Here is a 27,815-nt window from a genome sequence, read left to right as displayed (position 1 = left end):
CAGCCCTTCCTCGGCAGGGAGATACACACGAATGCCAAACACAGGCCCTCAACCAAAGAGGCTTGTTTCCCCTCCCTTCTCTGTCCTGAGCTCCCCGCCAACACACACACCCACACCCCGGAAACTCTGGATGCAACTGACAACAGAAAACAAAACTGCCTTTCGCGTGTACACAGACGATGCCCCGCTTTCCGGACCCGACCTTGCACGTTGGCTTTAAAAGAATTATGTGACAGTGATAAGGATGGGGTGATTCTGAGCGTTTTTCCCGTTGGATGATGGATTTGGGTGGGGGGAGATGGAAAGTGATACAAATGCATGTTTGCCACGAGTCTCCCTACAGCACCTTGCGGCCTGGGCGACTTAACGGATCTCGACAGCGGGGGTTTTTCAAAGCCCCATTGATTTTTGTCTCAGCTGAAGCAGCTGCGTGGCTCTGAGTTTTGGACAGTCTGGCTGCTGCTCAATTATTCTGGTCACTCCCGGGTGCAGAGAGACTGCCATCATTCTAGAACGTGGTCAGATTTTTTCAGAGCTCAATTCTGATACCAGCCTCTGAGGGAGGCTCAGTGGTGGCGACCCAGACTCTCTCGCCAGGGCAAACTTTCCTGTTTAAAAGGTTATTTGAGACAGAAGCTGAGCCAAGAGCCTTGGGACAAACAATGACTTCAGAAATTCTGGCAAAACCCAGGAGCCGCTTCTGCTCGGGAGCTTCTCAGAAACGAAGAACAGCGTTACGGGTCAGCCCTTTCTCCAACCACGACTGCTGGTGTGAGGACGGGGATGGGCCGGGGCTTCAGATTCATTATTCTTCAGGATAAAACGTGCTTCAGATTCTGTATCCTCAAGGAGACCAAGGAGAGGAAGAAAGCCTCTAACCCCGTTCCCTTAATAGCTCTGCTATTTGAAAATTTGTTTGGCAACATATGGGCTTGCTCTTGTAAACTCCCCTTTTAATAATAAAACAACAGATGGTCGAGGAGATCTTTCCTCCGAGCTCTCCAGGTCTTAATGGGATGCTGGCAGTAGGGGCAGGGCTGGGTCCCCGCCGCGTCCCCTGCCACGCGGCACCTTGGCTGCAGCGAGAGCTCACAGCCAGCCCCAGCAACTGCTATTTAAAAACCCGAGCAATTTTCTGGTGCGTGCACCAGGTTGCTTTCCCCTGTCTGATTGATTGAGGCTGTTTGTCAAGCGCTGCCATCGAGTCGCTAAAAAGAAAGGTACCCTGGGGAGTGGCTAAGGATCTTGATGCAAAACTTCTAATCTGTTTTATTGCAACTTGTACTTCAAAAAGGGCTGGTGCTGCAGAAGTCTTTGTCTGCCTCTGGCCCTCGGAGCACCTACCTGCTTCTGCGAAAGCACCAGGGACAATTAGTCAGGTAATTAGGGGCAGAGAACAGCCTCGCTCACAGGCCCCGTCTGAGCGACACACACCGCAGAGGCCACAATCTGAACGGGAAGTGGAGGGGCACGGGTGTCGTCCCGCTGGGTGGACTGGGGCGGGGTGACCTGAGAGATGCTCAGTCCTGGCGAGGACCACAGTTAGTTCTGTGGGGCCGGCCCAGGGAATAGGTGCTGGGGGAGGGCATCAGGGCTGAGGTTTGGTCCCCAGGCGTGGGTACCAGCCCCATCCTTGAGCCTCTGGAGGGATGTGCCTGGGGGGGCAGTGGACGAGGGCCGGGGTGATGGTGGAGTCCGGCCTTACCTTCGCGTACTCCATCAGATCGTTGCGGCCCTGGAAGCGGTTATAGAACTCGGGCATCCTCCAGGGAGCGATGACCTGGACACGAGATAAGGAGTCAGGCCTGCTGATTCCTCCAGGTGCTGAAGCTGCGGAGCCGACCTCTCTGATAAGGGGCCTGAGGGTCCACCGGTGGCCTGGGTGGGGGGTCTGTGTAGCCCACGGGAAGGGCTTTGGGCAGGGGACCCCATTAGGCAGGGGAAGGACATGGCCTGCTACCCCAGAGGGTGATTTTGGAGAAAGCTTGAGTTCCATGGCAGAATGGCTGCGTGTCCCCAGGCAGGTCCCTATCCTTCTGGATCTCAGTCTCCCCAACTGAGACGTGAGGGTTTGAACCAGACGAGCCTCAGGCTTCTTGATGCACCCCTGTCCAGAGGTCCAGGGCCCCCCCACTCCTGGTGACTAAAGCCACCCAGCCTGGCCCTGCAGGGGCTCAAGCACATCCTCTGACCCACCCCTCCTGCCACCCTCCCACCCCCCACCCCCAGGGCTATTCTGGGTGGGGGAAAGGAGGGGAATTGGAGCCTGATTGGAGGCACAGAACTCATCCTACCAGCCTGGGGGTGGGGGGTGGTCAGGGACAGGTCCCCCAAGAAGAGCCCCCACTCAGCCTTGGAGTCAGCCAGGCCTCTGCTCAACTGGGGGTGGGGAGGTGTCATCTATATGGAGAAGCTGGTTTGATTTCTAGGCGGGGGTGCTGGTGGGGCTGGGGTGGCTGCGCCCCCCACCCCAAGTCCTGGAATGAGCAGAACTGGGCGGACCACCCTCTGGCCTCATCCTGGTTCCCAGAGACCAGCCTGGGGCCCTATCACCAAGCCCCATTCCACCCCTGGGCTTGGCTTCTGCAGACAAAGACCCAGAAACCAGACACCCTGGCCCCCCAAGTTGCTGTGGGAACAGAGAGTGGGGGTCAGGCCAGGGCCCAGGCCCACACGCCTGCAGCATCAACAGGCAGCTACTGTCTGGGGGCTTCTCTGCCTCCTGGTGTTTGGGGTCAAAGCAGATCACTAGAGCTTATTACTGCTCACCTCCGGGCCACTCTCACCCCCTAAGCAGCTGCTGGCTGGTCGGTTAAAGGGACAGAGAAAGAGGTTCCACTTAAAAGAAAAAAAATGAAAGCCCTGAGGGCCCCTGCGGACTTGGGAAGGGCACATCTTTTGTAGCTTTAGCCAGAAGTGGCCACGCCCACCCACATTGTCCAAAATGGGAGCCAAGGGCCACACGTGGCCACGGAGGCCCGAACTGTGACTGGTCCCGGTTGTAAGTGGAGAGCACACAGCAGGTCTTAAAGACTTCGTATCGAAAGAATGTAAAATATTTCAACATCGATAACATGTTGAATGATACCATTTTGGATATATAGGGTTCAATAAACATGTCATTAAAATGACGTCACCTGTTGTTTTTCATCTTGGTTTTTTGACGGGGCCACTAGAAAAATCGAAATAATCACCCTGAGACTTGTGTCTGCAGCATGCAGTGTAGTTCTGTTGTGGGCTTTGTTCACTAGATGCCCAGAGGCCTAGTCCTGGTTTTCCCCATCCCAGGAAGGAATCCAAGAACCCGGGGTCAGGGTTCAGGCAGCCGGGGAGGAGGGGGCCCGAGCTGGGGGCCCCCCACTGGGGTGGAGGGTTGTGAGCAGCCCTGAAATCAGCCCAGAACGGTCTTAGTCCGCACATGGGAAGGCAGGCCTGGACCTGCAAGGATGCTGCTGGAAGGGCAGCCTCGTCTTTCCGTCCAGTGCCTGACCCACCCAGGCGCTGGGGGCAGCATCTCTAGGAAGGACGAACGGTCAGGGACAGAGTGCTGTCCCCTGCGGCTGGAGTAAGTGAAGGGAGTGCCCCATGGAAGAAGGGCACCACCCGCCACAAGGCCCCTCTCTGGGGAACCTCCCAGGGAGCCCTGTGCCCTGCTCTCCCCACCCTGGGCCTCAGCCACCAGCACCCACCCTTTCAGGGGAGAGAAGCAACATCCTACCTTGATCTGTGGGGCCAGAGAGTAGCAGGTGAGCTCAAACCGGATCTGGTCGTTCCCCTGAAACATACAACGGGCGTTTCAGGAGCCACAGAACAGGGACTGGTTGGGAGGGTTCAGGGGAGAGGCAGTGCTGGGCGACCTTTGACGGTGCCCCCTGGGTGCTCCTGTCTCCGCACAGGCTCTCCCGTCCTGAACTGGGTGCTACAAACCTGTCTAAAAGATGAACACTGGGCTTTCTTGGAGCAGGCTTTCTGCCCTGGACTCGAACCCGGGTCTCCCCGAGTGCAGAGCCGAGCTGTGAGGGCACACGAGTGTGCAGGATGTGTATGCACAAGATGCCCATGTGACAGTGCGTACTGAGTTGTGACGATCAGGACCTCTGTGTGCGCTGGTGTGAGGGTGCGTCCATGGCAGGTAGGGGACGTAGGCAGGGGCCGAAGGCCACAGCGTGCACAGGCATGGTGGGTGTGCGTCTGGGAACGCGACAGGGCACACACATGGGTCATCGTGTATGCCCACTCTTTGGCGGCATGGGGGGGCGCATACACCTGCTGGGCTGGAGGCCTGGCTCCGCTGAGACCTCAGGCAGCCTCCCCGAGGTTGCCTCGCCTCAGCCTCTTCCTGCCTGGCCTCACCAGCCCTAAGATCAAGCTCATTTCCGGGGGTTTCATGGTGTTGTGTCCACTGAACTGGGAGCCCCGTCTCCTCTGTGAGCCTCGGGTATCTCATCTACGCAGTGGCTGTTTGATAGAGGGGTTGGATGCGGATGACCACCGAGCCCTTTGCTTCTCTGCACAAACTGGTCCAGAGGTAGGAGGGGCTTGTCCAAGGGCACAGAGCCCAGCCCAAGTTGGGGCACGGGGGCCCCACCGCCCCCATCCCCCTCGGGTGAGTGGTCTACACCCTCGCAGGGAGGAGGAGAGGGCCCAGCCCGCCAGCCCTGGAGACAATGGCTTCCAGCCACCCGCCTGCCCCCCATCAACTCGGCGGCCTGGAGGGAGGCTTAAGCGCTGTGGAAATAACAGAGGGACCTCTCGCCTACTGTGAAAACTGCACGGGCGCAGTCAGGCAGCGGCGGGAATAACATGTTATTTTCCAGAGTCTTGTCAGGCGACGCGGAAATACTGGTTTCAGCCCCTCTCCTTGGAGCCAGGAGCCGAGGCTGCTCCTCTCTGATCGCTCCCCAGGCCCATGGGCCGTGCCAGACCAGCTGTCCCCATTGGCCTCCGTCCGGTCCCTCCAGTGAGGGCCTACTATGTGCTGGCTTTCCCATGGGAGAGCCACCTGGCACCACTGGGGGGTTTCTAACCTGTTTTGCAGACGAGGTGATTCAGGCTCAGAGAGGTGGAGCCACTTGTCCAAGGACACACAGCCAGAAGGCACCAATCCCACCCTGGCAGCTGTCAGGTCACGGGCTGAGCTCCATACACAACTCCACAAATCCTTACACAGCAGCGCCCCATTATTATCCCCATCTCAGAGGATGGCATTACCGACTCAATGAATGTGAATTTGAGCAAACTCGGGGAGAGAGTGAAGGACAGGGAAGCCTGGCGTGCTGCAGTCCATGGGGTTGCAAACAGACACAACTGAGCGACCGAACATCGAATAACAACATGGTTGGGGAAACTGAGGCACAGGTGGCAATGCCCACCCAAGGCCCAGTGGGCTGCACTGTTCCTGGAGCAGCGGCGGTGGTGGTACTTGATTAGAGGCAGGCTTACTTTAGACTCGTAAAGCATATGGTCTAGTGTTGCATATCATGGTGATTATTCCTCCAGGGCTTCAGGTTTCCCCAGCACAATGGTGGCTTGTGCTTCCCTGGACCGGCATGTCGGGCTGGGGTCTGCCTAACAGGATCGCCATGGGGACACCCATCTGTTCCTGAGCTAGACGCCCTGGCAGGAACAAGAGTTGAAAACTCTGTCCCAGACAGGCTCCGAGACCTGTCTGGTCCTTCCCCTCCCTGACTCCAGGACCCCCAGCCCCAGGGTGGCCCTGGCAGGTTCCAGGGGGCCAAGGGGGGAGGTATATCACGTCCTGCACACCCGCCATGTGTCCACGTGCAGACACACGTGTACAGTGCAGGTGCTGTGCCCTCGGGGACCGCACGGGGCCCTCCCATCTGCTCCCGGACGAGCCACACAGATGGCGCCGTCTACACAACTGCTGCCCACAGCCCTCCGGCTCCTATTCCCAGGCCCCTCTTCCAAAAGCAGGGCACGGAGGGAGGAGGCTCGGGAAGGGCCGCCCCAGCTCCCGTGCAGTCCCCGAAGGGCTGTGACGGGGCGGGCCCCAGCCCTCTCTGCACCAAGTGCCACCTGGGCTGGGCCCAGGCAGGGAAGGCATCTCAGGCCTCCAGGTCTTTGCACAAGCTCTTCCTGCAGCCTGGGGTGCCCCTCCTGCTTGACATCACTGCTGACTCCTGTTCCCTCTGACTCAGGGCCACCGTTGCCCTTTGCTGGGTTAGTCCCCAGTACGAGCTTCTGAGGTGCTACTAGTGATGAAGAACCCGCCCGCCAATACAAGAGGTGCAGGTTCGATCCCTGGGTCAGGAAGATCCCCTGGACATGAGGATGGCAACCCACTCCAGTATTCCTGCCTGGAGAATTTCACAGACAGAGGAGCCTGGCGGGCTACGGTCCATGGGGTCACAGAGTCGGACACAACTGAACTGGCTTTGTCCATATGGACATGCCAGGGCATGGAGGAAAGCCCGTGCTTGGTAAGGGTTCAGTGGCTGGAGTCAGTGAGCCGGTGCAAGAGAGAGGCTGGAATGAGGGCCCCGAGGCCCTGGGTCTCTCCACTGCCCAACTTGCCAAAAGTTCTGGCTCAAGTGTCCCATGTGGATCTGACTCTGGGTTGCCAGCCTTCTGCAGGCTGCATCGCTCACTCTGGATGCTCATCTCATGTGTTCAAGTCACTGATGCCCCCGTCCCGGGGGCGGGGGGCAAACAGACCACCAGCCCCTGCAGGTGGGTGGCCCCTCTCTCCCCAGCAACCCCGTCTCACGCCTGGCATCCTCTGGAACCCTCCAGGCCTCCCTGCTCCTCCCCGGTCTCTTCCCTCTTGTAGGCAGCTATCTTCAGAGGCTGCTGTGGGCTTTCCCAGGTCATGTAAACAAGGGGAAACCAAGGCATGGGAGTAAGTCATGCCCATCAACTCCCAGAAGAGATGAGAGTTGTTGGGGTGGAGGGCAGACAGGGACCCCCCGTCCCCTGTGGCCTTCCTGCTGCTGCTCTTGGAGCCTCCCAGTGATGTTTCAAATCTGTCTCTCTAATGGACACTGAACTGCAGGACTGTCTCCAGATCTCCAGAGACCACAAAACTACTGCAGACGGTATTCTTCTCAGAACCCAAGCCCTGCAGGACCAGAGAGGGAAACAGGTTCCCTGCAGGGTCAGCCCAGGAAGGCCTCAAATATGAGCCTCTGGTGCCCTCTTGTGTCCAAATGGAGCAAAGCACACACGTGCTGGCAGCTGTTTCCACCTGTGGGCTTACGTGCTCCATTATGTCTGGCTCTTTGCAACCCCATTGACTGTAGCCCACCAGGCTCCTCTGTCCATGTGATTTCCCAGGCAATACTGGAGTGGGTTGCCATGTCCCCCTTCAGTAGTGTCTGACTCTTTGTGACCCTATGGACTGTACCCTGCCAGACTAGCTCACAGGTAGCTGGGAATGGCTTCCCAGGTGGCATAGTGGTAAAGAGTTCATCTGCCAACCTCGTCCCCAACACGTAACACTTCCAGACCCCACCACCATGGCACCGTTGAACTTAGGAAGGTTGGAAATGCCACAGACTCTCTTAAAATGAAATTGGCCTTATTTTAAAAATAATGAACCTAAGCTGCTTTGATGGGCTTCCCTGGTGTCTCAGTGGTAAAGAATCCATCTGCAGTGCACGAGCCCTGGGTTGTTTAATCCCTGGGTCAGGAAGATCCCCTGGAGGAGGGAATGGCCATCCAATGCAGTACTTCTTGCCTGGAGAATCCCCATGGACAGGGGAGCCTGGCGCACACCCCACCCTTCACAGACATGCACACGAGCTTGCTGACTGAGCACCAGGCGAACAAGTGAGCTTCCAGACACACGAGCCGGTGCCGTCTGGTGGGGTGGCTGTTTGGCAAGACCACCCCCAAACGGCGCCTCGTCCGTCATAATCTGAGTGTGACTCACTGTCACACTGAGCCAGGGGCTTCCCCCTCCACCCCGCACTGCCTCAGGTGGGGGGCTGCGTCCAGTCGGGACGTGTGTGCTGGAACACCCCATCCCTGTTGGCGGGGTGTCCGCTGAGAGCTCAAGAGTCTCCAGTGTGTGCGTGTGTTGGTTGCTCAGTCATGTCGCTCAGTCGACCCCAGAGACTGTAGCCCGCCAGGCTCCTCTGTCCATAGGATTCTCCAGGCAAGAATACTGGAGTAGGTTGCCATTTCCTTCTCCAGGGGATCTTCCTGACCCAGGGATCGAACCTGGATCTCCTGCATTGCAGGCGGACGCTTTACCATCTGAGCTACTAGGGAAGCCCCAGAGTCTCCAGTAACACCGCCCAAAGGCCGCCGGCATGGTTAGGAATTTTGTTTCTTGAGTCTGCCACCTGCGGGACCGAGTGCTGAGGGCTTTTCCTGTTTTATACCCCCAGGGTCTCCCTTCTGTCTGCCCTCCTGCACACAAGGGCTGGAAGGAGAAGGTGTATCTCAGATTGAACTATGTCCCCACAAAAGGTAGAAAAAAGAAAGAAAAAAATATGGTGAAGCCCTAACCGCCCCCCCACCCCACCCCCAGCCCTTCAGAATGGGACCTTATTTGGAAATAGAGTCTTACAGACATCATCCAGTTAAGATGAGGTCATTAGGGTGGGTATGACTGGTGTCCTGGGATAAAGGAGAAATTTGGACACAGAACCAGACATGCAAGGGGAAGACAAATGTGAAGATGCCCGAGGAGATGGCACGTGGAGATGGAGGCCTGGGGTGGTGCACCCACAAGCCAAGGATGCCAGGGGAGAGCCTGGAACCCTTCCCTAGCACCTTCAGGCTGCCAACACCTTGGTTTTGGACTTCTGGCCTCCAGAGAGGCTGCGTTCCTGGTGTTTACACCGCACAGTCTGTAATGCGGGCGCCCTGGAAACGAAGACAGGGCCTCCTCTCCACTTTGCAAGTGAAGAAACTGAGGCTCAGCAAAGGCAGGGGCCTTACTCAAGGTCACACAGCTGGGACTCAAGCCCTCTGGAAACGGGTGGCCTCCTGTCCACCGCGTTGCACAGCGACTCCCGCTGTGACCTTGGCCAGATGTCCACCTCAGAACATATATCCTACTGTTCAGTGGGATATTATGTGCTGAGCTCACACTGGAATACTTCTTTCTTCTGTGTGATGACGTCACAGACTGGACACACAGTAGGTTCGTTTCTTCCCATCTGCTTTCAGTTTCTCGGGATAGATGGCTTAGTGAATTTTATCTTTTAAATTCAACCTTGAAGTTTTCAAAATAAGATCTATGCAACACATTATTAAGAGGGATTTCCCTGGTGGTTAAGAATCCGCCTGGCAATGCAGGGGACTTGGGTTCCTTCCCTGGTTGGGGAACTAAGATCCCACATGCCACAGCCAACTAAGCGCTCGCTCTGCAATGAAGACCCAGCGCAGCCAAAAAAATCAAACACAACAGAGACATCTATTCTGTTCCTGCCCCTTCCACTCACTGTGGAGAGTTTTCACTGAACTTCCCAGTATTTCTTTCTTATGCAAAATGTAGTATATGGCACCATGCAGTTGTGCACCTTGCCTTTTTCACTTACTATGTGAAATAATACTAGCCATGAAAAAAGAAAAAGATGAGCCTGAGCCTCAGAGGCAGATTTGCAAAAATGGGGTGACACGGCTTCCACCACAGCAGGAACATGGGAGACATACACTTGGGGCACAGAGTGGAGCTGTCCCTGACTTGCTGCTGGAAATATTCCTCTTAGAGTGGACGGGCCGGTCTGTGCACATAGTCCCCTTAGTCGTGCTGGGTGGGCCAGTCTGTCCACGGCACAGCAGACTCTTCTGGGGGGAGCCAACGATTGCCCGAGGACCGCCCATCAGGCCCGGCTGCCCACGTCCCCTGGCAGCCCCCCTCCTCACCCTCCCCAGCCACACACGCTGGCCTCACCTTTCCTGTGGCGCCGTGAGACACATACTTGGCTCCTTCTCGCTGGGCAATCTCCACCTGCTTGCGGGCGATGCAGGGCCTGGCGAGAGAGGTGCCCAGGAGGTATCGGTCCTCGTACAGCGCGCTGGACTGGATGGCCGGCCAGATGAACTCCTCCACAAACTCCTTGCTGATGTCCTCAATGAACACCTATGGGAGAGCAGCCCATGGGAGGGAGCCTTGGCAAGGACAGGGCACCGTCAGAAGACAGAGTCTCCGATGGCCTGTGTCTAAGGCAGACGCGGCTAACAGGTGCTTAAGGGTGGTCTTGAAAATGCAGTAGAAAACGATTCACTTTTGTTAAATCTCGACTCTTGAGTGCACGCTATGTCACTTCAGCTGTGTCCGACTCTGTGACCCTATAGACTATAGCCCACCAGGCTGCGCTGTCCATGGGATTTTGGAGGCAAGAATCCTAAAGTGGGTTGCCATGCCCTCCTCCAGGGAGTCTTCCTGACCCAGGGATTGAACCTGTGTCTCCTGTGTCTCCTGCATCGCTGGTGGATTCTTTGCCACTGAGCCACTGATGAAGCCCCAACTCTTGAATACAAAATGTGATAAATACACACGAAGCATTTCTGCTGCATGCCCAAGTGAGTTACTAGCTAAATTAGCCACTCTTCTCATAAACCATCATTCATACTTGACTGAAGGACTGACAGGCAAAACAAGGTCAATCAGACTTGGATTTTTGGCCATGATTTGCATAAAAGTGAAGTGACCCTGTCACTTCAAGGAAAACTGAGTATTTGTTGCCAGTGATAAAACTCAAGCTTTCCAGTAAAAAAACTAGAATTATGGAAAACTTGTATCTGACACTGTGAACTTGACAGCTTCCTGATACTTCTGATGTGAGTTTTATTGCACTTCACAGATCCTGTGTTTCCTTTGTACTGTGAGCTTACGTGAGCAGGGACCATGACGGTCATGTTCATCTGATGGCCTGCTCACTGATACTGTTGAGTGGATGGAAGGATGGGAGGGTGGACAGGTAGATGGATGAGGGGTGCACAGGTGAATGGATGGATGAGGAAAAGGTAGACGGATGGGGAGGTGGGATGGGGAGGTGATGGGGTGCAAGAGAGGCTAGGAGAAACTAGAAGATGGCTCACACAGCAAAGTGAAAGTGAAAGCCGCTCAGTCGTGTCCAACTCTTTGTGACCCCAGGGACTATACAGTCCATGGAATTCTCCAGGCCAGAACACTGGAGTGGGTAGCCTTTCCCTTCTCCAGGGGATCTTTCCAACCCAGGAATTGAACCCAGGTCTCCTGCATTGCAGGCAGATTCTTTACCAGCTGAGCCATAAGGGAAGTTCTCACACCAACAGCGGAAGGAATTGACCTCACACTCTGGAAGGGGCGTAGGAGGTGAGGAGCTCTGGGACAGGGACCCCCACAGCTGACCCCAATGTGTCAGATCCCATTTCCAGCCCCAAACCCTGCCCACACTTGGTACCTTTTTGGCCCCGAGCTTCAGCGCCTTCTTCCTGGCTTCCTCAAAGTCTTCCTTCTGGCCGATGTTGGCCTGACGAGCAGAAGCAGAGAGGACCCATCAGCCCAGGGGAAGAAAGAAGAGCTGAGAAGAACGTCACCGCCGCCCCCCCCCCCCCCCCCACCACCCGAGGGTGAGTCCTGGGCAGGTGTCTTTCACACACAACCATCTTCAGATGAAGGTGGGTTTCTTTGGATGGCTGAGGTCACGTAGGAAGGAGAAAGGACAAGAACCAGGGTCTGGGGATGCTGTACTCCTTGGAGCTGCCTGAGGCTCTGGAAAGCAGTTTCAAGGAGCTGGACAGGCTAAATCTGGGCCTGTGCACCTGGGCTGTGGGGTTGCAACATTCGCTGTCACTGCATTGAAGGCCTAAAGCTGCCTTTGAACCCATCAATCTTTTCCCGAAATTCCCCCAAAGCCAGTACAAAGGTTGGCTTGTCAGCAGCTGCCCGATTCCCTGCTTACTGCCCCAGCCAAGTGCAGCAACTTGATTGCCCCAGGCACCAGAGCCGGCGGGAAGCAGAGGCCCGGGCTAGGAGCGCCCAGCTGTCCCCCTGCTGGAGCCCGACCTCTGGTTCTGACAGCCCCGTCTAGACACAGGCATGTTTTCTGCTGGCTACACTGTGGCCTCCTGCCCAGACCTTGACCTTGGATTCTGCTCAGCAGATTCCAGAGTGTTCCCAGAGTCCAGCTGCAGGTGCTTTTTCTGAGGCCACTCAGCTTTTAAATCTGCCTGGTGATAGTCTGGGATCCGGACCACCCATTGGTGCTGCCATGGCTCAAAGCACACACTCCAGGCTCTTTGCATTCACTCAAAGTCACTGCTTGCTCTCAGCAGGGGGCTGTGGGCCAGACACTTCCCCTCCCTGGGCCTCACCCTCACCCTCCACTTGTGTGGCGTGGGGTTGGCACTGTTACCAGTGGTAGACTGACTTTAACTGCAAACCATTCTTGACAAGAACACACTTCTCCTGTCCAGTGCCCCCTCCTCACTTCCTCTGGGAACAGAACCTTCTCTCCTGGGACCTCTTTCTACAGGGATGCTTATGAGTGCTAAGTCACTTCAGAGACCACGTGGACTGTAGCCCGCCAGGCTCCTCTGTCCATGGCGTTCTCCAGGCAAGAACACTGGAGTGAGTTGCCATTTCCTTCTCCAGGGGATCTTCCCGACCCAGGGATCGAACCTTCATCTCTTACATCTCCTGCACTGGCAGGCAAGTTCTTTACCACTTGTGCCACCTGGGAAGCCCACACACAAGGATGGATGAGAGCAGATGTTTCCTGCTCACTCTAGGGACAAGCCCCCAAGGGACAACCATACTGACAAATGAGTGGTGAGCAGGCACTCGGGCCAGTGAATGAATGTTCCCTTGGCCTTTCCATCAGAGCCTCTGGGGAAAGCTTTCCTTTCTCTCAGAAGACTAGGGGATGATGAGAGCCTTGCCTGCCCTGTGGAGAGGCCAAGAATGACACCAAGCCGAGATGGAGGCAAATCTGGTTAAGCACCTGGATTCAGCCTTGCCTGAAGCCATCTTACCCTGGCCTTCTTCTATATGAAAAACTGAATTATGTTGGTTTTCTTTTTTTTTTTTTTGGTTTTGTTTGGCTTAAGCTGGATTTCTAGAATTTGCCAGTCTTTTGGAGAAAGACTCAGAGGTTATGTCCAGGTTTATCAGAAGTGAAGCTGGTTTGATTGGGGATATCTGCTGTGGACCCTGGATGGGGGAGTGGCATCTTAGTTAATCTATTACCTGTGGCCTGTGGCCTATTTGCTGTTCCAGAATTAGGTGATCTCCAATCAGCTACCTTAGCCCATGTAGGAGCCTAGATCTTTGCTGAATTACTGAGGGCTGCAGGAAAGGGGAAGTTTATGTGACTTTCCATGGTCTTCAGCAGACCCAAGCCAAGCCCCTGGTCCCTCCCTGGACAGGCTGCTTAGCAGCTCCACCACACTCACTCCTGGTGCCCCCCACTCCCGCTTTAGCGAGTGCACGGAGAGCCAGCCTCCTTTATGCTCTGAGGGGCACATCTCAGACCTGGGGGACATCAAAGGAGCTCACTTAACAGATAGAAAGAGACAGTAAACAAGAATTTATCTACAGATTAAGACAGGCTTGGGTGAGGGGCAGGCTTGGATTAGTAACAGCGGGCAGGTAGGCCGCAGGGCCAACAGGTAGAAAGACAGACACGCCGGGCGCCCCCTCACCAGGTAGGCAATGACGTCATAGCCTTGCTCCTTCAGCCACACGAGGATGCAGGAGGTGTCCAGGCCCCCACTGTAGGCCAGAACCACAGAGCCTTTGCCGGACATCGCGACTGGAGGGAGACGAGAAGGAATGTGAGTGACCCAGAGCCAGCCCCCCACACCCCGCCTGCCAGCCCCTCCTAGCAGCTCCCTCCTGGCCTTGGGCACCCTTATCCCCCGGACAGGCCACCATGGGGTTCGGAACAGGATGTTCAGCTGTCATCAGGTCATCAGCATGAGGAGCTGACCCTTCATGCAGCCACACCTCTTTCATCCCCCCCCTCGCCCCCTGGGGGACCCTGACCCTGCACATGCCCACAGACCACGCTGGGGCTTGGCAGGGGGAGGCATGTAGCCAATCCCCCACCAGCTGGAGAAGACAAAAGACTGAGCTGCTGGGACCGAGGTCAGGATGCCAAGGTCGCAGTGTCAGGAGACAGGAGGGGCCATCTCCTGAGTCTCAGGCAGCCCACACATCTCCTTGCTAAGCTGGGCCAGGGCAAGGCATGGCCCTGGGAGCCTCATACAGATCACCCAGCACCCCCACTCTGACCCCAGGAAGTGGGAGTCATGCCCGCCGCTGGGGAGGCAGAACTGAAGCTCGGAGAGGTAAATGGCTAGCTCGAGGTTGCAGAGCACATGTCTGTGTCTGGCTCCAGAACCTCAGCTCTTCCCAGGAGGCAGGGTGCCCTCTCTGCTCTATGGGGGACAGGATGCTGGGGGCAGAGCCCTGCCCCCACCAGACCTCTTCCACCTGGGCCCAGTGAACCTTCACACAAAGGGGTTTTTGGCTCTTTTCAAATGCAATTTCCTCTGAGAGGGGAAACACAAGCCCTGCACCCCCAACACCTCAGAGAACTCAACTCCAGAAAGATTAGTTGGGAGGAGCTTGGAGACCTTCCTCTCCCTGTGCAGAGGGGGATCCAAGGCCCAGAAGCTGTCTGTCCCTGTGTGCTCAGTTGTGTCTGACTCTTTGTGACCCCGTGGCCTGTTGTCTGCCAGGCTTCTCTGTCCATGAGAGAGTGGGTTGCCATTTCCTATTCCAGGGTATCTTCCCAATCCAGGGATCGAACCCACGTCTCTTGCGTCTCCTGCAATGGCAGGTGGGTTCTTCACCACTAGCGCCACCTGGGAAGCCCATAACTCGTAACTCCGAGGCCCAGAGGGAGAAAGTAACTGGGTGTACAGATGACAGATCTGTCCTTCCCAGCAGGACGGTGTGTCCTCCCACCAATCTCTCCCTCTCCTCAGCTAAACCGAAGTTTCCAGAAGGTACCAAGGCCTCCTCACGCCTTGCCTTTGCAGCCTCTGTTCCTTCAGTCCAGAAGCCCCTCCCAGAAGCCTCAGGCTACATTCGGGCTTGCCCTGCTTCCCTTGCACTCTCCATGTGGCCCTGAGCATAGATGCTGTTATGTGCCCGCTTTGCTGAAGAGGAGACTGAGGGTCAGAGAGGCAGGGTCACTTGCTTGAGGTCCTATGGTCAGCAGGTGGCAGGGCTAGATTTGGATCCAGGCTGTCTGGTTCCAGCCTCTGTGGACACGGTCCCAGCTTCCTGCACTTACAGGGAGCATGCTTGTTTCTGGTGGGAGCATTTACACTAGAGACTGACCAAGGTCAAGGTCCTTAACAGATGCTATTGGGAAAGACTGTGGATACCTCTGCTTTGATCCACATAAGCCCAGAAGGGGTGTCACCTTGCTTCCAAGGATGCAGGCTCCTGCATCCTGAAGGGGCCTGGAGGTTTGGCGGCAAAGCGGTCACCCAGCCCTCTGCAGCAGAACACAGCCCAACTGAGGGGCAAGAGCATTCATCCTATGAACTGCAGCAGCTGCTGCTTAGTTACGAAGTCTTTGCAACCCCACAGACTGTAGCTCACCAGGCTCCTCTGTCCATTGGATTTCCCAGGCAAGAATACTGGAGGGGTTGCTATTTCCTGCTCCAGGGGATCTTCCTGACCCAGGGATTGAACTTGCGTCTCATGCATTGGTAGGCGGATTCTTTACCGTCTGAACCACGGGAAGCCCTATGCCATGTGCAGTCCTGGCATCTCACCAGACCGCCCACCAGCCAGTCCCAGGGCTCACATGTCCTTCCTGCCCCTAGGACTAGGAAGGGGAAATATCTCACAAACAGTGAGGTTGGAGGCAGTTCTGATGGATAAACATCCAAGACTCCCCCTTCAGTGGGCATTCATTCAACCACCTGCCAGGCAGTCCCAGGCAGGGTAGGGCCAGCAGATGTGCCCATGGCAACCGTAGCCAGGCAACGGGCCATCCGGGAGGGAGGGAGGCAGGAAGGACTCAAGGTAGGAAATGCCTGAGGTTGAAAGAGTAGATTGCGGCTTCCAGACACCTTTCTTGGCCCAGTGGCTGGGTGACATCAGAGGCCGTGAACCCAGTGTACGCAGCCCCTGGACTCCCCTTTGGGCAGCCTCGCTGAGCAGGGAGACTCAGGACCCCCAGAGCCGCCTGTCCAGATCCTAGTTGTGTGCTTTGTGTGATGGGGCTGCTTGGGGTGAGGACAGTAATGTTGCATTATTTGTACAGCTCTATTGAGATATAACTAACCATAAACTGCATATAGCTAAAAGTGTGCAATTTAGTAAGTTTTGGTGTGTCTACACGCATGAAATCACCACCACAATCAAGATAATGGATGTATTTGTTATAAGCAACAGCCTGCATTTGTTTCATCCCCATTTTAGAGATAGGGAAACTGAGGCTTGGGTTAAAGAACTTGCTCAAGACCTCATTTGACTGCTAAGTGGCAGAGCCCAGATTCAAACTCAAGTCAGCTAGACTCAAAAGTACAAGACTACCCTCTCTGGGGTGGGGTGGGGGAGGGCATGGATCCCTGGGACAAGGTGTGGGGTCTGGGAAGCTGCCGGTGGCCCAGACAACCCAGAGTGACAGGGAGAGCTGATGTGAGCCCAAAACTCACCCAGCTTCTAGGGGTCACCCCCACTTTGCCAACCCCCAAAGGCCCTGGAGCCAGAGGATGGGCCCTGGAGTAGGGGAGGGGCGGCTCCATGGAGGCAGACCACCCGGGCCTGCCTGGTTCTGCCTCAGTGACTGCCTCCCCGCGCCGTGCCCCGCGAGTGCGGCCCATCACAGCACAGTCACGATGCACTCTGCCCCCGCCACCCACTGTGTGGAGACAAGGACCATCTCTCAGTGGCTGGCAGGTGGCAAGAGCTCAGAACAAGGCTGCTGATTTTGCTATCTGGAGGCCTGCTCCTCACCTATAAAAATAGAGGGTTAAAATCCCCTCCACGTCTGGAATTCCGTGCACGCTGTCATCTGGAAACTCTCATCCGGAAACTCGTGAACCTCTTCTGCCGGCCAGGCCACAGGCGGAGGGCCTCAGCCTCCAGGTCTGAACCTCGTGATGGAATGTGTGCACCCTGGAGCGTGTGCCTGCAGGCAGGGATGTGTGTGTATGTGTGCACAAGTGTGCCCGCATTTCCCCTAGAGCATGTACCTGAGACTGCATGCGTGTACCTCTGTCTACACACACACACACACACACACACACACACGTGTGTGTGTGTGTGTGGCATGTTTGGGCCTGCATGTGTACAAAGATTAGCAGGGCAGGTGGGCTGAGAACATGATGCAATCTGACACTGGCTTTGCTCTTGCCTTCCTGCTGAAGCTCTCCCCTTCCCCCACAAGCAAGGTCCCGGCAGCCTGCTTGCTGCAGAAACTAAAGGAAGCCAAGCAAACAAGGAGGCCTCGGTTTAGGGGAGGAGTGGAAGAGACTAGGGCAGAGAGCAGTGGCGGGTTCTCCAGACCTGGAGTCCAGGAGCTGAGAGCAAGAACAGCCCATCCCCCAATGGAGCAACTGTGGATTTGATAAGATTCGGAGAGGAGCCCAGAGTCCAGAGCTGGGCACCACACCTCTGCCCACCGAACTCTCCTACCACTGTCGGGCAAGCCCCTCACTCTCCAAGCCTCAGTATCACCATCAGCACAACCACCTGAAAGTCCTTCTGGTTCTGACACACCAGGACACGGGGCTTCCTGCCTGAGGACTCGGCCATTCTCCCAGCTCCGGCCTCGCAGTCGCCCCAACCTCCAGGGAGGGCACAGGGTAGGTGCCCCAGCTCCCAGGCACACGACCTCTGCTGAGAACACTCATGCCCCTGGTTCCCGGGGCCAGTCTGGCCAATCGGCTGCCAAAGAGGGACACCTGGGAAGGGAAGAAGGGGGCCTCATTCCAAGATGCCTGCCAGCCTGACCTCAGTTGGCAAGGCAGTGGGCATTCTCCAGGGCTCCGGCCAGAACCATCCTGCCAGCTCCCAGTGAACGAGCCGGGCCAGCCAGGGCAGTTGCTCAGAGCTAGGAACATTCATGTGGCTCTGCAGCATCAGAGCTAGGATGACAAGAGCGGTTACTATCTTTAGTGCCACACGGGCATCATTTCAAGGCGGGGGCTATTATTACCACCTGTTTACAGATGATGAGCCAGGGCTCAGAAAAATTATAAGACTTGCCCAGGTCTCAAGCTAGCAGATGGCAGTGCTGGGGGATGGAAACCTACGCCATCTGCAGACCACCTGCTCTTTGCTGCTCTCTGTCCTGTGCACTCTGGCCTCAAGGGGACCACAGACTGTCTTCTCTTCACTTTACTTGTCTGTTGTTTAGACACTCAGTTCCTTCTCCAGGGGATCTTCCCGATCCAGGGATCAAGCCCATGTATCCTGCCTTGAGCCACCTGGGAAGCCCATGAATCACCACCAATCACCAATTTTCTTTCTCTGTATGTTGTGGCTACAGCCACCTGACTCTTCCTCAGGAACCCCTCCCTCACATTCTAACTCAGTTGAGCTGGGTTCACTAGTTTTTAAAAACGTTTAAAAAATATTTTTGGTTCTACCTAAGCCATAGAATTCTCTCTGACTTAGGGGTTTGCTCATTTCAGGATTGCAAAACCCTTTGGCTGGCTGCCCTCATTCATGTCTGATAGAGCCAGGCTGCAATTCCATACTTTGACCAGGAGGTGCCGCTATCAGGATTCAGCCTGAATGTTCGGTTGATACATTCAGCTCATTTCATCTACAGGCTTGGTGAGGCACAGAGAACTATTTCTGTATCTGATGGATGAGTTGAGAGCATTGAGGGTGCTCTAGGCTACATACGGAGCTGGCTGTCAGCTGCAAATTCCTGGGGCCTGAGGATCGATTCAGGAATGCTGGGCTTTCTTGGGAAGACCACCAGCGCTCCAGCAAACTTCTTCCGCCAGGGAGAGGGGTCACCGGGGAATGCCTTGACTTAGCAAGATTGAAACTCCAGTTTTGATAAGAATGTCTGGAGGTGGGAGGTAGGAAGATTAAGGAGACCTCACCAGGCCCTGGTGACAGGCACTCACTCAAACCCTGTCCGAACAGCATTTGGTTATGGAGCAAAGGTGAGTTCATTCATTTGTTTATTCTGCTCTGTCAAAATGCCTTTGGGTACCTGGCCTATCTCAAGTCAGGGGAGGGCATCTGCCACACAAGGAGCCAAAGTCTGGAAGATCAACTTTGCCCAAAGTGTTTCAGCAGAAAATCAGGGCCTTAGACCCTGAATCCCAGAGAGGTTATCTCCCTCCACGTGGATGCCCACAGGCAAGGCTCTCACTTCAGAGGTTGTGTGTTCAGCGTTCCTTCGGATGAAGGCATCTGGCAGTCCTGGCTTGCCTCCCAGGACTCACAGGACCAAGATGAGATGGGGTGCTAGGAAAGCGCTTGCATAGCAGGTGAGTCTGGGACCGCCCCCACCCCCAAGTCAGGTTCCTGGGGCCCTGGGCCAAAGTTACCATCCCAGCCAAGGGACCACACAAGCCCAGGGGAAGCAGGCAGCTGATGGGGGCACAGGTGGGTACTCAGGGGAGCTCAAGAGTGTGCTAAATGGGGGTCTCTCTCCTTTACCCACCCCAGGCCTGGCCTGGGATCTAGGTGCTCAGTGGGCAGGATTCACCAACTCACTCTCGAGCACTCAACAGAGCTGGTATTACTTGGCATAACCAAGCAGCTGGCTCCACCTGGGGCAGCCCCCACCCCTACAGTCTCCCTCCCCCACCAGAACCTAAGATAGGAGGGCAGGGACCCCTACTCCTGAGCCCCCAGCATGGCAGCACCAAGTGGGTCACTCCCTAGACAGTGAGCAAATGGACCCAGGACCTGCTCTCAGCAGTACACACCCTCCTCATTTTGGGGGGCTACCCCGGGACATGTGGGCAGGCTTCCCAGGTGTTGCTAGTGGTAAAGAGCCTGCCTGTCAGTGCTGGAGACCCAAGAGGGTCAGGAAGATCCTCTGACGGAGGGCATAGCCACACACCTCAGTATTCTTGCCTGGAGAATCCTGTGGACAGAGGAGCCTGGCAGACTGTGAGTCCGCAGTGTCCCAGAGAGTTGGACACAACTGAATCTACTTAGCAGGCACGCAGTGGAAGCAGGGAGTCTCAGGCACTGGACTTCCAGGGATGTCCCCTAACAGTACACATTCTGTTACTGTTCCCTGAGCCCTAAACCCGTGTCAGCCGAGACGAACGGAGAAACTGAAGCTTGGGAAGCTGCGAGGCTGACCCAAAGCCTCACCCAGTCGTGGGGTTGTGCCTGCCTTCAGGGCTGGGTCTGCAGGGGCCCAGAAACCGGCCCTCTGCTGTCCCTCGTCTGGGCGTGGAGGGGAGGGATCAAAGCCCAGGACCTATTTGATCCATCCCTGGGGAAAGGACAGGTTTGTTCCTGCCCGGGAAGAGCAGCCAGACGGCGCCACTTCGCAGAGAGGAACACTGAGGTGGTGGTCGGGTTGGGGGGGGGGGGGGCACTGAGGTCACGGGACCTCCTCAGGAAGAGCTCTGGCGGGTTGGGAGAGGAGTTTCTTCCATTTCAGACTTTCCTTCCCTGGAGGGCGCAGCCGCCCAAGGGGCCAAAGGCAACAGCCACCAGGACGGCTGACATTTCCTGCGGAGCGGCCCCTCCCACAGTCCGGTGCCAGCCGGAAACCGGGCACCGCGGCCGGCGAGGCGGCCGACCCCACCGGCCGGAGAACGCAAAGCCCTTTCAGAAGGCAGAGGCGGGCGACCGACCGCCCCCCACCCCGCACCTGCGGAAGAAGGAGCCCAGCCACACCCGAGGCCCCCCGGGGCGGGCTGCCTGGAGCCCCCGAGCCCACCCGCTCGGGGAAACTGAGGCGGGGCTGTGGGAGGGGCCAAGATGCCCAAGCCCCCGGGGGGCGCGCGAGGGGCCCGAGGTGAGGCTGGCACTCTGGTTCTAGTGGAGACAGAGACGGCGGTCAGAGGGGGAGCAAACAAGATCGGAAACCGCACCCCCCAACACCCTCCGGGTTCCCGGGGTTCTCCATTTGTGGGGTTCGCGGCATAAAGGAAATTGGATCAGAGAAGGAAGAAGATCCAGAAAGGACCTCGGCCCGCAAAGGCGACAAGTAACCCGACCTGCTCCCCAGCGCCCCGCCCCGGACTCGCGCCCTGGTCCCATCCCCGCGGCCCCAAGGAGCCAGGAATCCGGTCGTCTGGCGTTTAAGCAACAGGAGTCGGGGCGTCCGCCCCCTTCCCTCCGGTCCGGGTCCGAACCAGGGGCGGGGCGGGGGGCGCGCGGTTCGCTCCACCTCCTCCGCTGGTCCTCGGAGGGATCCGGGCAGAGGGCGACCTAGGCTGGGGAGTGGGAAGGCGGGGGGCCTCCTTACCGGGTGACCAGCGGCTGCAGCAGTCGGCGGAGCAGGGCGGGTTTCGGCGCGCATCCTGGGTTATAAGCTCGGGGCCCGGGGGCAGGGCCCGGGAGGGTGGTGGCCGGGGGACAAGGCCGGTGACCGTGCGCGCAGGCCCCGCCCCTGGGCCCGGCCCCCTCGAGAAGCCGCTCAGCGTTCGCGGCCACCTGCGGCCGGGGCGGGGCCAGGCGCTTCCTTCCCTCCTCGCTCCTCCCCATTCCGTCCTCCCACCTTCACTCCGCTCCCCATTCCCACCTCCCAGCCCACTCCTCCTCCCGACAGGTCCCCCGCCCTAGCCGGAGGCTCTGACCGTTCCGGCCCGCGGGCTCGCGGCTCCCCTGGGTGCGGCAGTGGCTGGAACCCGCGCAGTGGACAGGGTGACAACCCCTCCTGCCAGACTTGCCGCCTGGTCAGTGGGGAACGCAAAGAGCTTCGTCGTGGTTGTGGAATTAAAAAAAAAAAAATCCCTTAGGCTCATGAGTTTCAGGCCCATTTTTGTCCAGTGGAGGTCTTGCTGCTAAGTCTGCTGCTAAGTCGCTTCAGTCGTGTCCGACTCTGTGCAAACCCCATAGATGGCAGCCCACCAGGCTCCCCCGTCCCTGGGATTCTCCAGGCAAGAACACTGGAGTGGGTTGCCATTTCCTTTTCCAGTGCCTGAAAGTGAAAAGTGAAACTGAAGTCGCTGAGTCGTGACCAACTCTTAGCGACCCCATGGACTGCAGCCTACCAGGCTTCTCCGTCCATGAGATTTTCCAGACAAGAGTACTGGAGTGGGGTGCCATTGCCTTCTCCTGGCGGCCTTGCTACAGACCCACAATTCCCCCCCTTCCCTCCACTCCAGCCCCCAGCAAGCCCACTGTATTGGTGAGAAAACAGGTGGAGGGATGATCCTAGAAGGTCCTAGCTTCATCCTTCAGTCCAGAGTGGGTCCCTAGCTGTCTCCCCAGAGCCTGGCACCTGACCCAAGCGCACCCAGTAAATAGTGGATAAAAAAAGACTGGCTCGCTGCTAACCCATTAAGCAGAAGGGAAAATTGAGGTGCACAGACACGAAGCTTCTTGCTTGCAAAATAAACAGGGAGTTGTGACCCCAGTCTGGCCTTCAGAAAGTTCTGTGTCAGGAGTTTCTCAGCCTGGTTTTATAGGCCCTGAAGCATCAATCACTGGAACCGCAGCCCAATAAAACAGCAGGTCCCAACCTGTCAAAGGCAACGCCTGGGTTAGGACTGACCCCCAGAGGGCAGCTTCCCAAGTCCTCTCTGCCTTGGACCCTTCTAGGGCTGGGAACCCTGAGGCAGCTGTGCTGGGTTAGCCATTCAGTTGTCTTGGAAAAGAGGTAGGGTGGGGAGGGGGAGGTCATGGTAAGGAGGTTGCCCTGTCCCAGACCCCTTCCGGCAAATAAGAAGCAGCCAGAAAAAGGGAGCCTTGGCAGAGACGGGTGAAGGCTTAGTCACTCTCAGCTCCTCGGCTCGCCGGCCCCCTACCCACCGTCCCACGCTCCGATCAGGTCACCCAGGCACGTCAGCCAGTTGAGTAGCTGTGAGTCCTTCAGGAGGGTGGAAGCATCAAACCAACTTACTAGCAGAGCTGCAGCTCTCTGTACACCCTCAGCCTCTGGCACCCAAATCCCACAAGTGGCTGTAGTGGCCAGGTGACCTCCGTGAGTTCTGTGGGGCTAGGCAACTGGGGTGACTTGAGTCACTTCCTGCAGGAAGACAAGTGGTGGCTGGGTCCCCTTAGCCCATTCACAGGGCCACCTCTGGGCCTCACAGAGCCTCTGGCCACACAACAACACACCCTCAGGGCTCATGCAGCCTTGGGCGGTTCCTCCCCCCTGCAGCCTTGGTTCCTCATTTGTACTGCCTCCCAGACCAGGGATCGAACCCATGTCCCCTGTAGTGAAAGTGCAGAGCCCTAATCACTGGACCACCAGGGAATTCCCTCTGGCCTGTTTTTACGTCTCCATCCTCTGACTTTGTGCTCCATCCTTGTTTCTTCCTCTAAGATGTCACTGCCCCTCAAGAAAATTGGGGGGGGCGTGGATGGATGGGGGCCCCCCTCTGTGGAGCTATTACAGAGGAAGTGGAGGGGAAACTTAGGCAGCCAGATCTAATGTTCTCCCAAACTCTCCAGAGTCATGGTGGCCCCAGAGAGAAGCCCCAATCCCCGGCCCTTAGGAAGAGGGTGGGGTGGGAGCTGAGCCCCTCCAGTCTAGGATGGATGGGTGGGGGGGATGGGGGTAGAAGAGAAAATAAGGTTAACAGTCCTGAGGACGTCTGGGTAGACTTGGGACATAACCACAACTCTCGTGGTTCTCACTAGACGCTTTTTAAATCTTTGATTGACTTTTGTATTTGGCCGAATACAACTAAGACTTTAGTTGCAGCACACGGCATCTTCGTTGCAGTACACAGGCTTCTCTCGAGGTGTGGCACGCAGGCTTAGTTGCCTGGCGCCACGTGGGTTCTTAGTTCCCTGAGCAGAGATCGAACCTGCGTCCCCTGCATTGCAAGGCAGATTCCTAACCACTGAACCTCCAGGGAAAGTGAAAAGTGAAAGTGAAAGTCACTCAGTCGTGTCCGACTCTTTGCGACCCCACGGACTGTACAGTCCATGGAATTCTCCAGGCCAGAATACTGGAGTGGGTAGCCTTTCCCTCCTCCAGGGCATCTTCCCCACCCGGGGATCAAACCCAGGTCTCCCGCATTGCAGTCCCCCTTTAAAAAAAAATTAGCTAAGCACTTTTTTATGCTTACATTCACTTGGTTTTCATCCTATATGAAGTCGCTTTTATTGTCATCCTCGTTTTACAGACAGGAACCTGCAGCTCCGAGTGTGCTATCTTCCCCAAGGCCACACAGCATGTGAGTGGCAGAGCAGAACTGGAATCTGGGGTCTGTAGCTCTGGCCCAAACCCTCTGCTCTAGCTCAGGCTTAAGTTGAGTTGATAGAGGAGCCAGAGTCTTGGTCCCAGGGCTGTGGGGACGTTTACTCCTGCTGCAGAACCAGCTGCAGCCCAGGGCACTGTCCCTTCCTGATGCATAGGCAGCGGTGCTGTGAGGAGGGGTGAGGTCACAGCCCTCTGCAAGGAAAAGAGAGGCCCGACTGCTAGCAGGGGCCCTGCCCTCGGAGCACTGGGTGGATGGCTGCAGAGGCACAGATCAAGGTGAGAATAGACTGAGCTTGGACGGCTCATTTTTCCCTGTTGTTCTAGCAACATTAGTTGAAGAATTTCCTTTCCCTATCAAATTGTGTTTAGCACCTTTGTTGAAAATTAACTGACTGTATAAATGTTGCCCAATTTCTGGATTCCTTCTGTGCCACTCCTCTATTTATGTACATCCATGCCAATACCATACCATCTTGATTGCTACAGGTTTACAGTAAGACTCCAAGTCAGATAATATAGATCTTCCAATTTTGTTTCAAAACTGTTTTGACTGTTCCAGGTCCTTTGCATTTCCATTCAAATAGTAGAAACAGTTTGTCTGTTTAGGTAAAAAGCCTGCTTGGATTATGATTGGGGATTGCAATAAATCTGAATATCAGCTAGGGGAGAATGGACATCTTAACAATATAGAGTTTTTCAATGCATGATCATGGTATAGCTCTCCATTTATTTATATCTTTGTACATTCTCCAACATTAAAAAAAAAAACCTTAAAACTGTTTATTCAGAAATATTTGTGGTTGTTATACTTTGGCCACCTCATGCGAAGGGTTGACTCATTGGAAAAGACTCTGATGCTGGGAGGGATTGGGGGCAAGAGGAGAAGGGGACGACAGAGGATGAGATGGCTGGATGGCATCACTGACACGATGGACGTGAGTCTCACTGAACTCCGGAAGTTGGTGATGGACAGGGAGGCCTGGCGTGCTATGATTCATGGGGTTGCAAAGAGTCGGACACGACTGAGCGACTGATCTGATCTGATCTGATACGAGCAAAGAAGAAGAAACTCAGGTCAGTCTGCAATTTGAGATGATATTCACTTGTGGTGAATTAAGTTTTTGTTTTAAACCAGAAGTGTATCTCTGAGATAATGTTGAAATACATTGAGTCACAAAACAGTTCCTTTGTTTGATGAGATATCTCAGTTGAGAATCTTTTAAGGATATAGACCAGTAGGACCCAGAGCTAGAAGACCTGAAGTTTCCCTGCTGAACGTCTTTTCATGTGTTTGTTGACTATCTGCAGGTCTTCTTTGCAGAAATGTCTGTTTAGATCTTCCACCCATTTTTTGATTAGGCTGTTTGTGTTTTTTTGTTATTGAGCTGCATGAGCTGTTTGCATTAGTCCCTTGTCAGTTGTTTTGTTTGCAAATATTTTCTCCCGTTGTTCTGAGGCTTTTCTTTTCATCTTGTTATGGTTTCCTTTGCTGTGCAAAAGCTTTTAAGTTTAATTAGGTCCCATTTGTTTATTTTTGCTTTTATTTTCATTACTCTAGGCAGTGGATCAAAAAAGATATCGCTGTGACTTATGCCATTATGTATTCCTCTAAGAGTTTTATGATATCTGGCCTTACATTTAGGTCTTTAATCCATTTTGAGTTCATTTTTGTGTGTGGTGTTAGGAAATGTTCTAATTTCATTCTTTTACATGTAGCTGTCCAGTTTTCCCAGCACCACTTATTGAAGAGACTGTATTTTCCCCATTGTATATTCTTGCCTCCTTGGTCAGAGATTAGGTGGCCATAGGTGTATGTGTTCATCTCTGGATTTTCTACCCTGTTCCACTGATCTATATTTCTGTCAATCACAACTACAATGAGATGTCACCTCACACTGATCAGAATGGCCATTATCAAAAACCTACAAACAATAAATGCTGGAGAGAGTGTGGAGAAAAGGGAATCCTCCTACACTGTTGATGGGAATGTAAATTGTTACAGCCTTCCCTGGTAGCTCAGCTGGTAAAGAATCCACCTGCAATGCAAGAGACCCTGGTTCAGTTCCAGGGTTGGGAAGATCCTCTAGAGGAGGGCATGGCAATCCCAGTATTCTTGCCTTGAGAATCCCCACGGACAGAGGAGCCTGGAGGGCTACAGTCCATGGGGTTGCAAAGAGTCGGACACGGCTGAACAACTAAGCAACTAAGCATAGCACATCTACTATGGACAACAATGTGGATGTTCCTTAAAAAGCTAAAAATAGAGCCACCGTATGACCCAACCATTCCACTCCTGGGCATATATCCAGAGAAAACCAGAATTCGAAAGGATGCACACACTCCGACGTTCATTGCAGCACTATTTACAGTAAACAGGACATGGAAGCAACCTAAATGTCCATCGACAGAAAGATGGATAAAGAAGATGTGGTACATATATACAATGGAATATTACTCAGCCACAAAAAGGAACAAAATAGCGGCATTTGCAGAGACGTGGATGGATCTAGAGATTGTCATACAGAATGAAGTAGGTCAGAAAAACAAATATCGTTAATATCACTTACACATGGAATCTAGAAAAATGGTATGGATGAACTTATCTGCAAAGCAGAAATCGAGTCGCAGATGTAGAGAACAAATGGTTACCAAGAGGGAAGTGAGGGGTGGGATGAATTTGGAGGGGGGTGGGATGAATTGGGAGATTAGGATTGCCATATATACATATATACAATGCATATATGTGCCATATATACACACTGCAGGCGGATTCATTACCAGCGGAGCCACAAAGGAAGCCCAAGAATATAGGAGTGGGTAGCCTATTCCTTCTCCAGCAGATCTTCCTGACCCAGGAATCGAACTGGGGTCTCCTGCATTGAAGGTGAATTTTTTACCAATTGAGCTATCAGGGAAGCCCCCATATATACACTGCTGCTGCTGCTAAGTATATACACTACTATGTATGAAACTGGAGGAGGCAATGGCAACCCACTCCAGTACTCTTGCCTGGAAAATCCCATGGATGGAGGAGTCTGGTGGGCTGCAGTCCATGGGGTCGCTAAGTCGAACACGACTGAGTGACTTCACTTTCACTTTTCACTTTCATGCGTTGGAGAAGGAAATAGCAACCCACTCCAGTGTTCTTGCCTGGAGAATCCCAGGGACGGCAGAACCTGGTGGGCTGCTGTCTATGGGGTCGCACAGAGTCGGACATGACTGAAGAGACTTAGCAGCAGCAGCAGCAGGTATAAAATAGATAACTAATGAGAATCTACTGTATAGCACAGGGAACTCTACTCAATGCTCTGTGTTGACCTAAATGGGAAGGAAATCTAAAAAGAGAGCTAAATGTATACACATAACTGATTCACTTCACTGTACAGCAGGAACTAATACAACATTGCAAAGCAACTATATTCCAATAAAATTAATTTAAAATAAAAAGGATCCCTGCTGCTGATGGACTAGGTGAGTGTGGACATGCTCCATTTAGGAAAGAATATGTGGCTATCATGAGGAGCAGCTGGAATCTGGAGGAGACAGAGCTTCTTGGGGCCACAGGTATGGCTG

The 27,815-nt window shown here is 54.9% G+C and overlaps 1 protein-coding gene across 2 annotated transcripts in view; it reads right to left on the bottom strand.

Moving 5' to 3' along the window:
• The window catches only part of ASS1 (argininosuccinate synthase 1), a 51,750-nt gene extending 30,274 nt beyond the window's left edge, over window positions 1–21,476 (bottom strand). Inside the window, exons 1-6 of one of the 2 annotated variants that reach the window (XM_055541402.1) lie at window positions 21,333–21,476; window positions 13,606–13,715; window positions 11,364–11,432; window positions 9,869–10,057; window positions 3,719–3,775; window positions 1,706–1,780 (exon numbers count right to left, since the gene is read on the bottom strand). In XM_055541402.1, coding sequence (XP_055397377.1) covers window positions 1,706–1,780; window positions 3,719–3,775; window positions 9,869–10,057; window positions 11,364–11,432; window positions 13,606–13,710 — 495 coding nt within the window. In that variant the 5' untranslated portion in view covers window positions 13,711–13,715; window positions 21,333–21,476. Of the gene's footprint in view, window positions 1–1,705; window positions 1,781–3,718; window positions 3,776–9,868; window positions 10,058–11,363; window positions 11,433–13,605; window positions 13,716–16,885; window positions 17,014–21,332 lie in introns of those variants that run through there. The other variant, XM_055541404.1, reaches the window with a different exon arrangement.
• Window positions 21,477–27,815: the final 6,339 nt, after the last annotated feature.

Source organism: Bubalus kerabau, chromosome 11 (genome assembly GCF_029407905.1).
Source record: "Bubalus kerabau isolate K-KA32 ecotype Philippines breed swamp buffalo chromosome 11, PCC_UOA_SB_1v2, whole genome shotgun sequence".
In the NCBI taxonomy this organism is placed as follows: domain Eukaryota; kingdom Metazoa; phylum Chordata; class Mammalia; order Artiodactyla; family Bovidae; genus Bubalus; species Bubalus kerabau.
The sequence above is the reverse complement of the archived record's forward strand: the minus strand, read 5'-3'. Positions and strand labels throughout refer to the sequence as shown.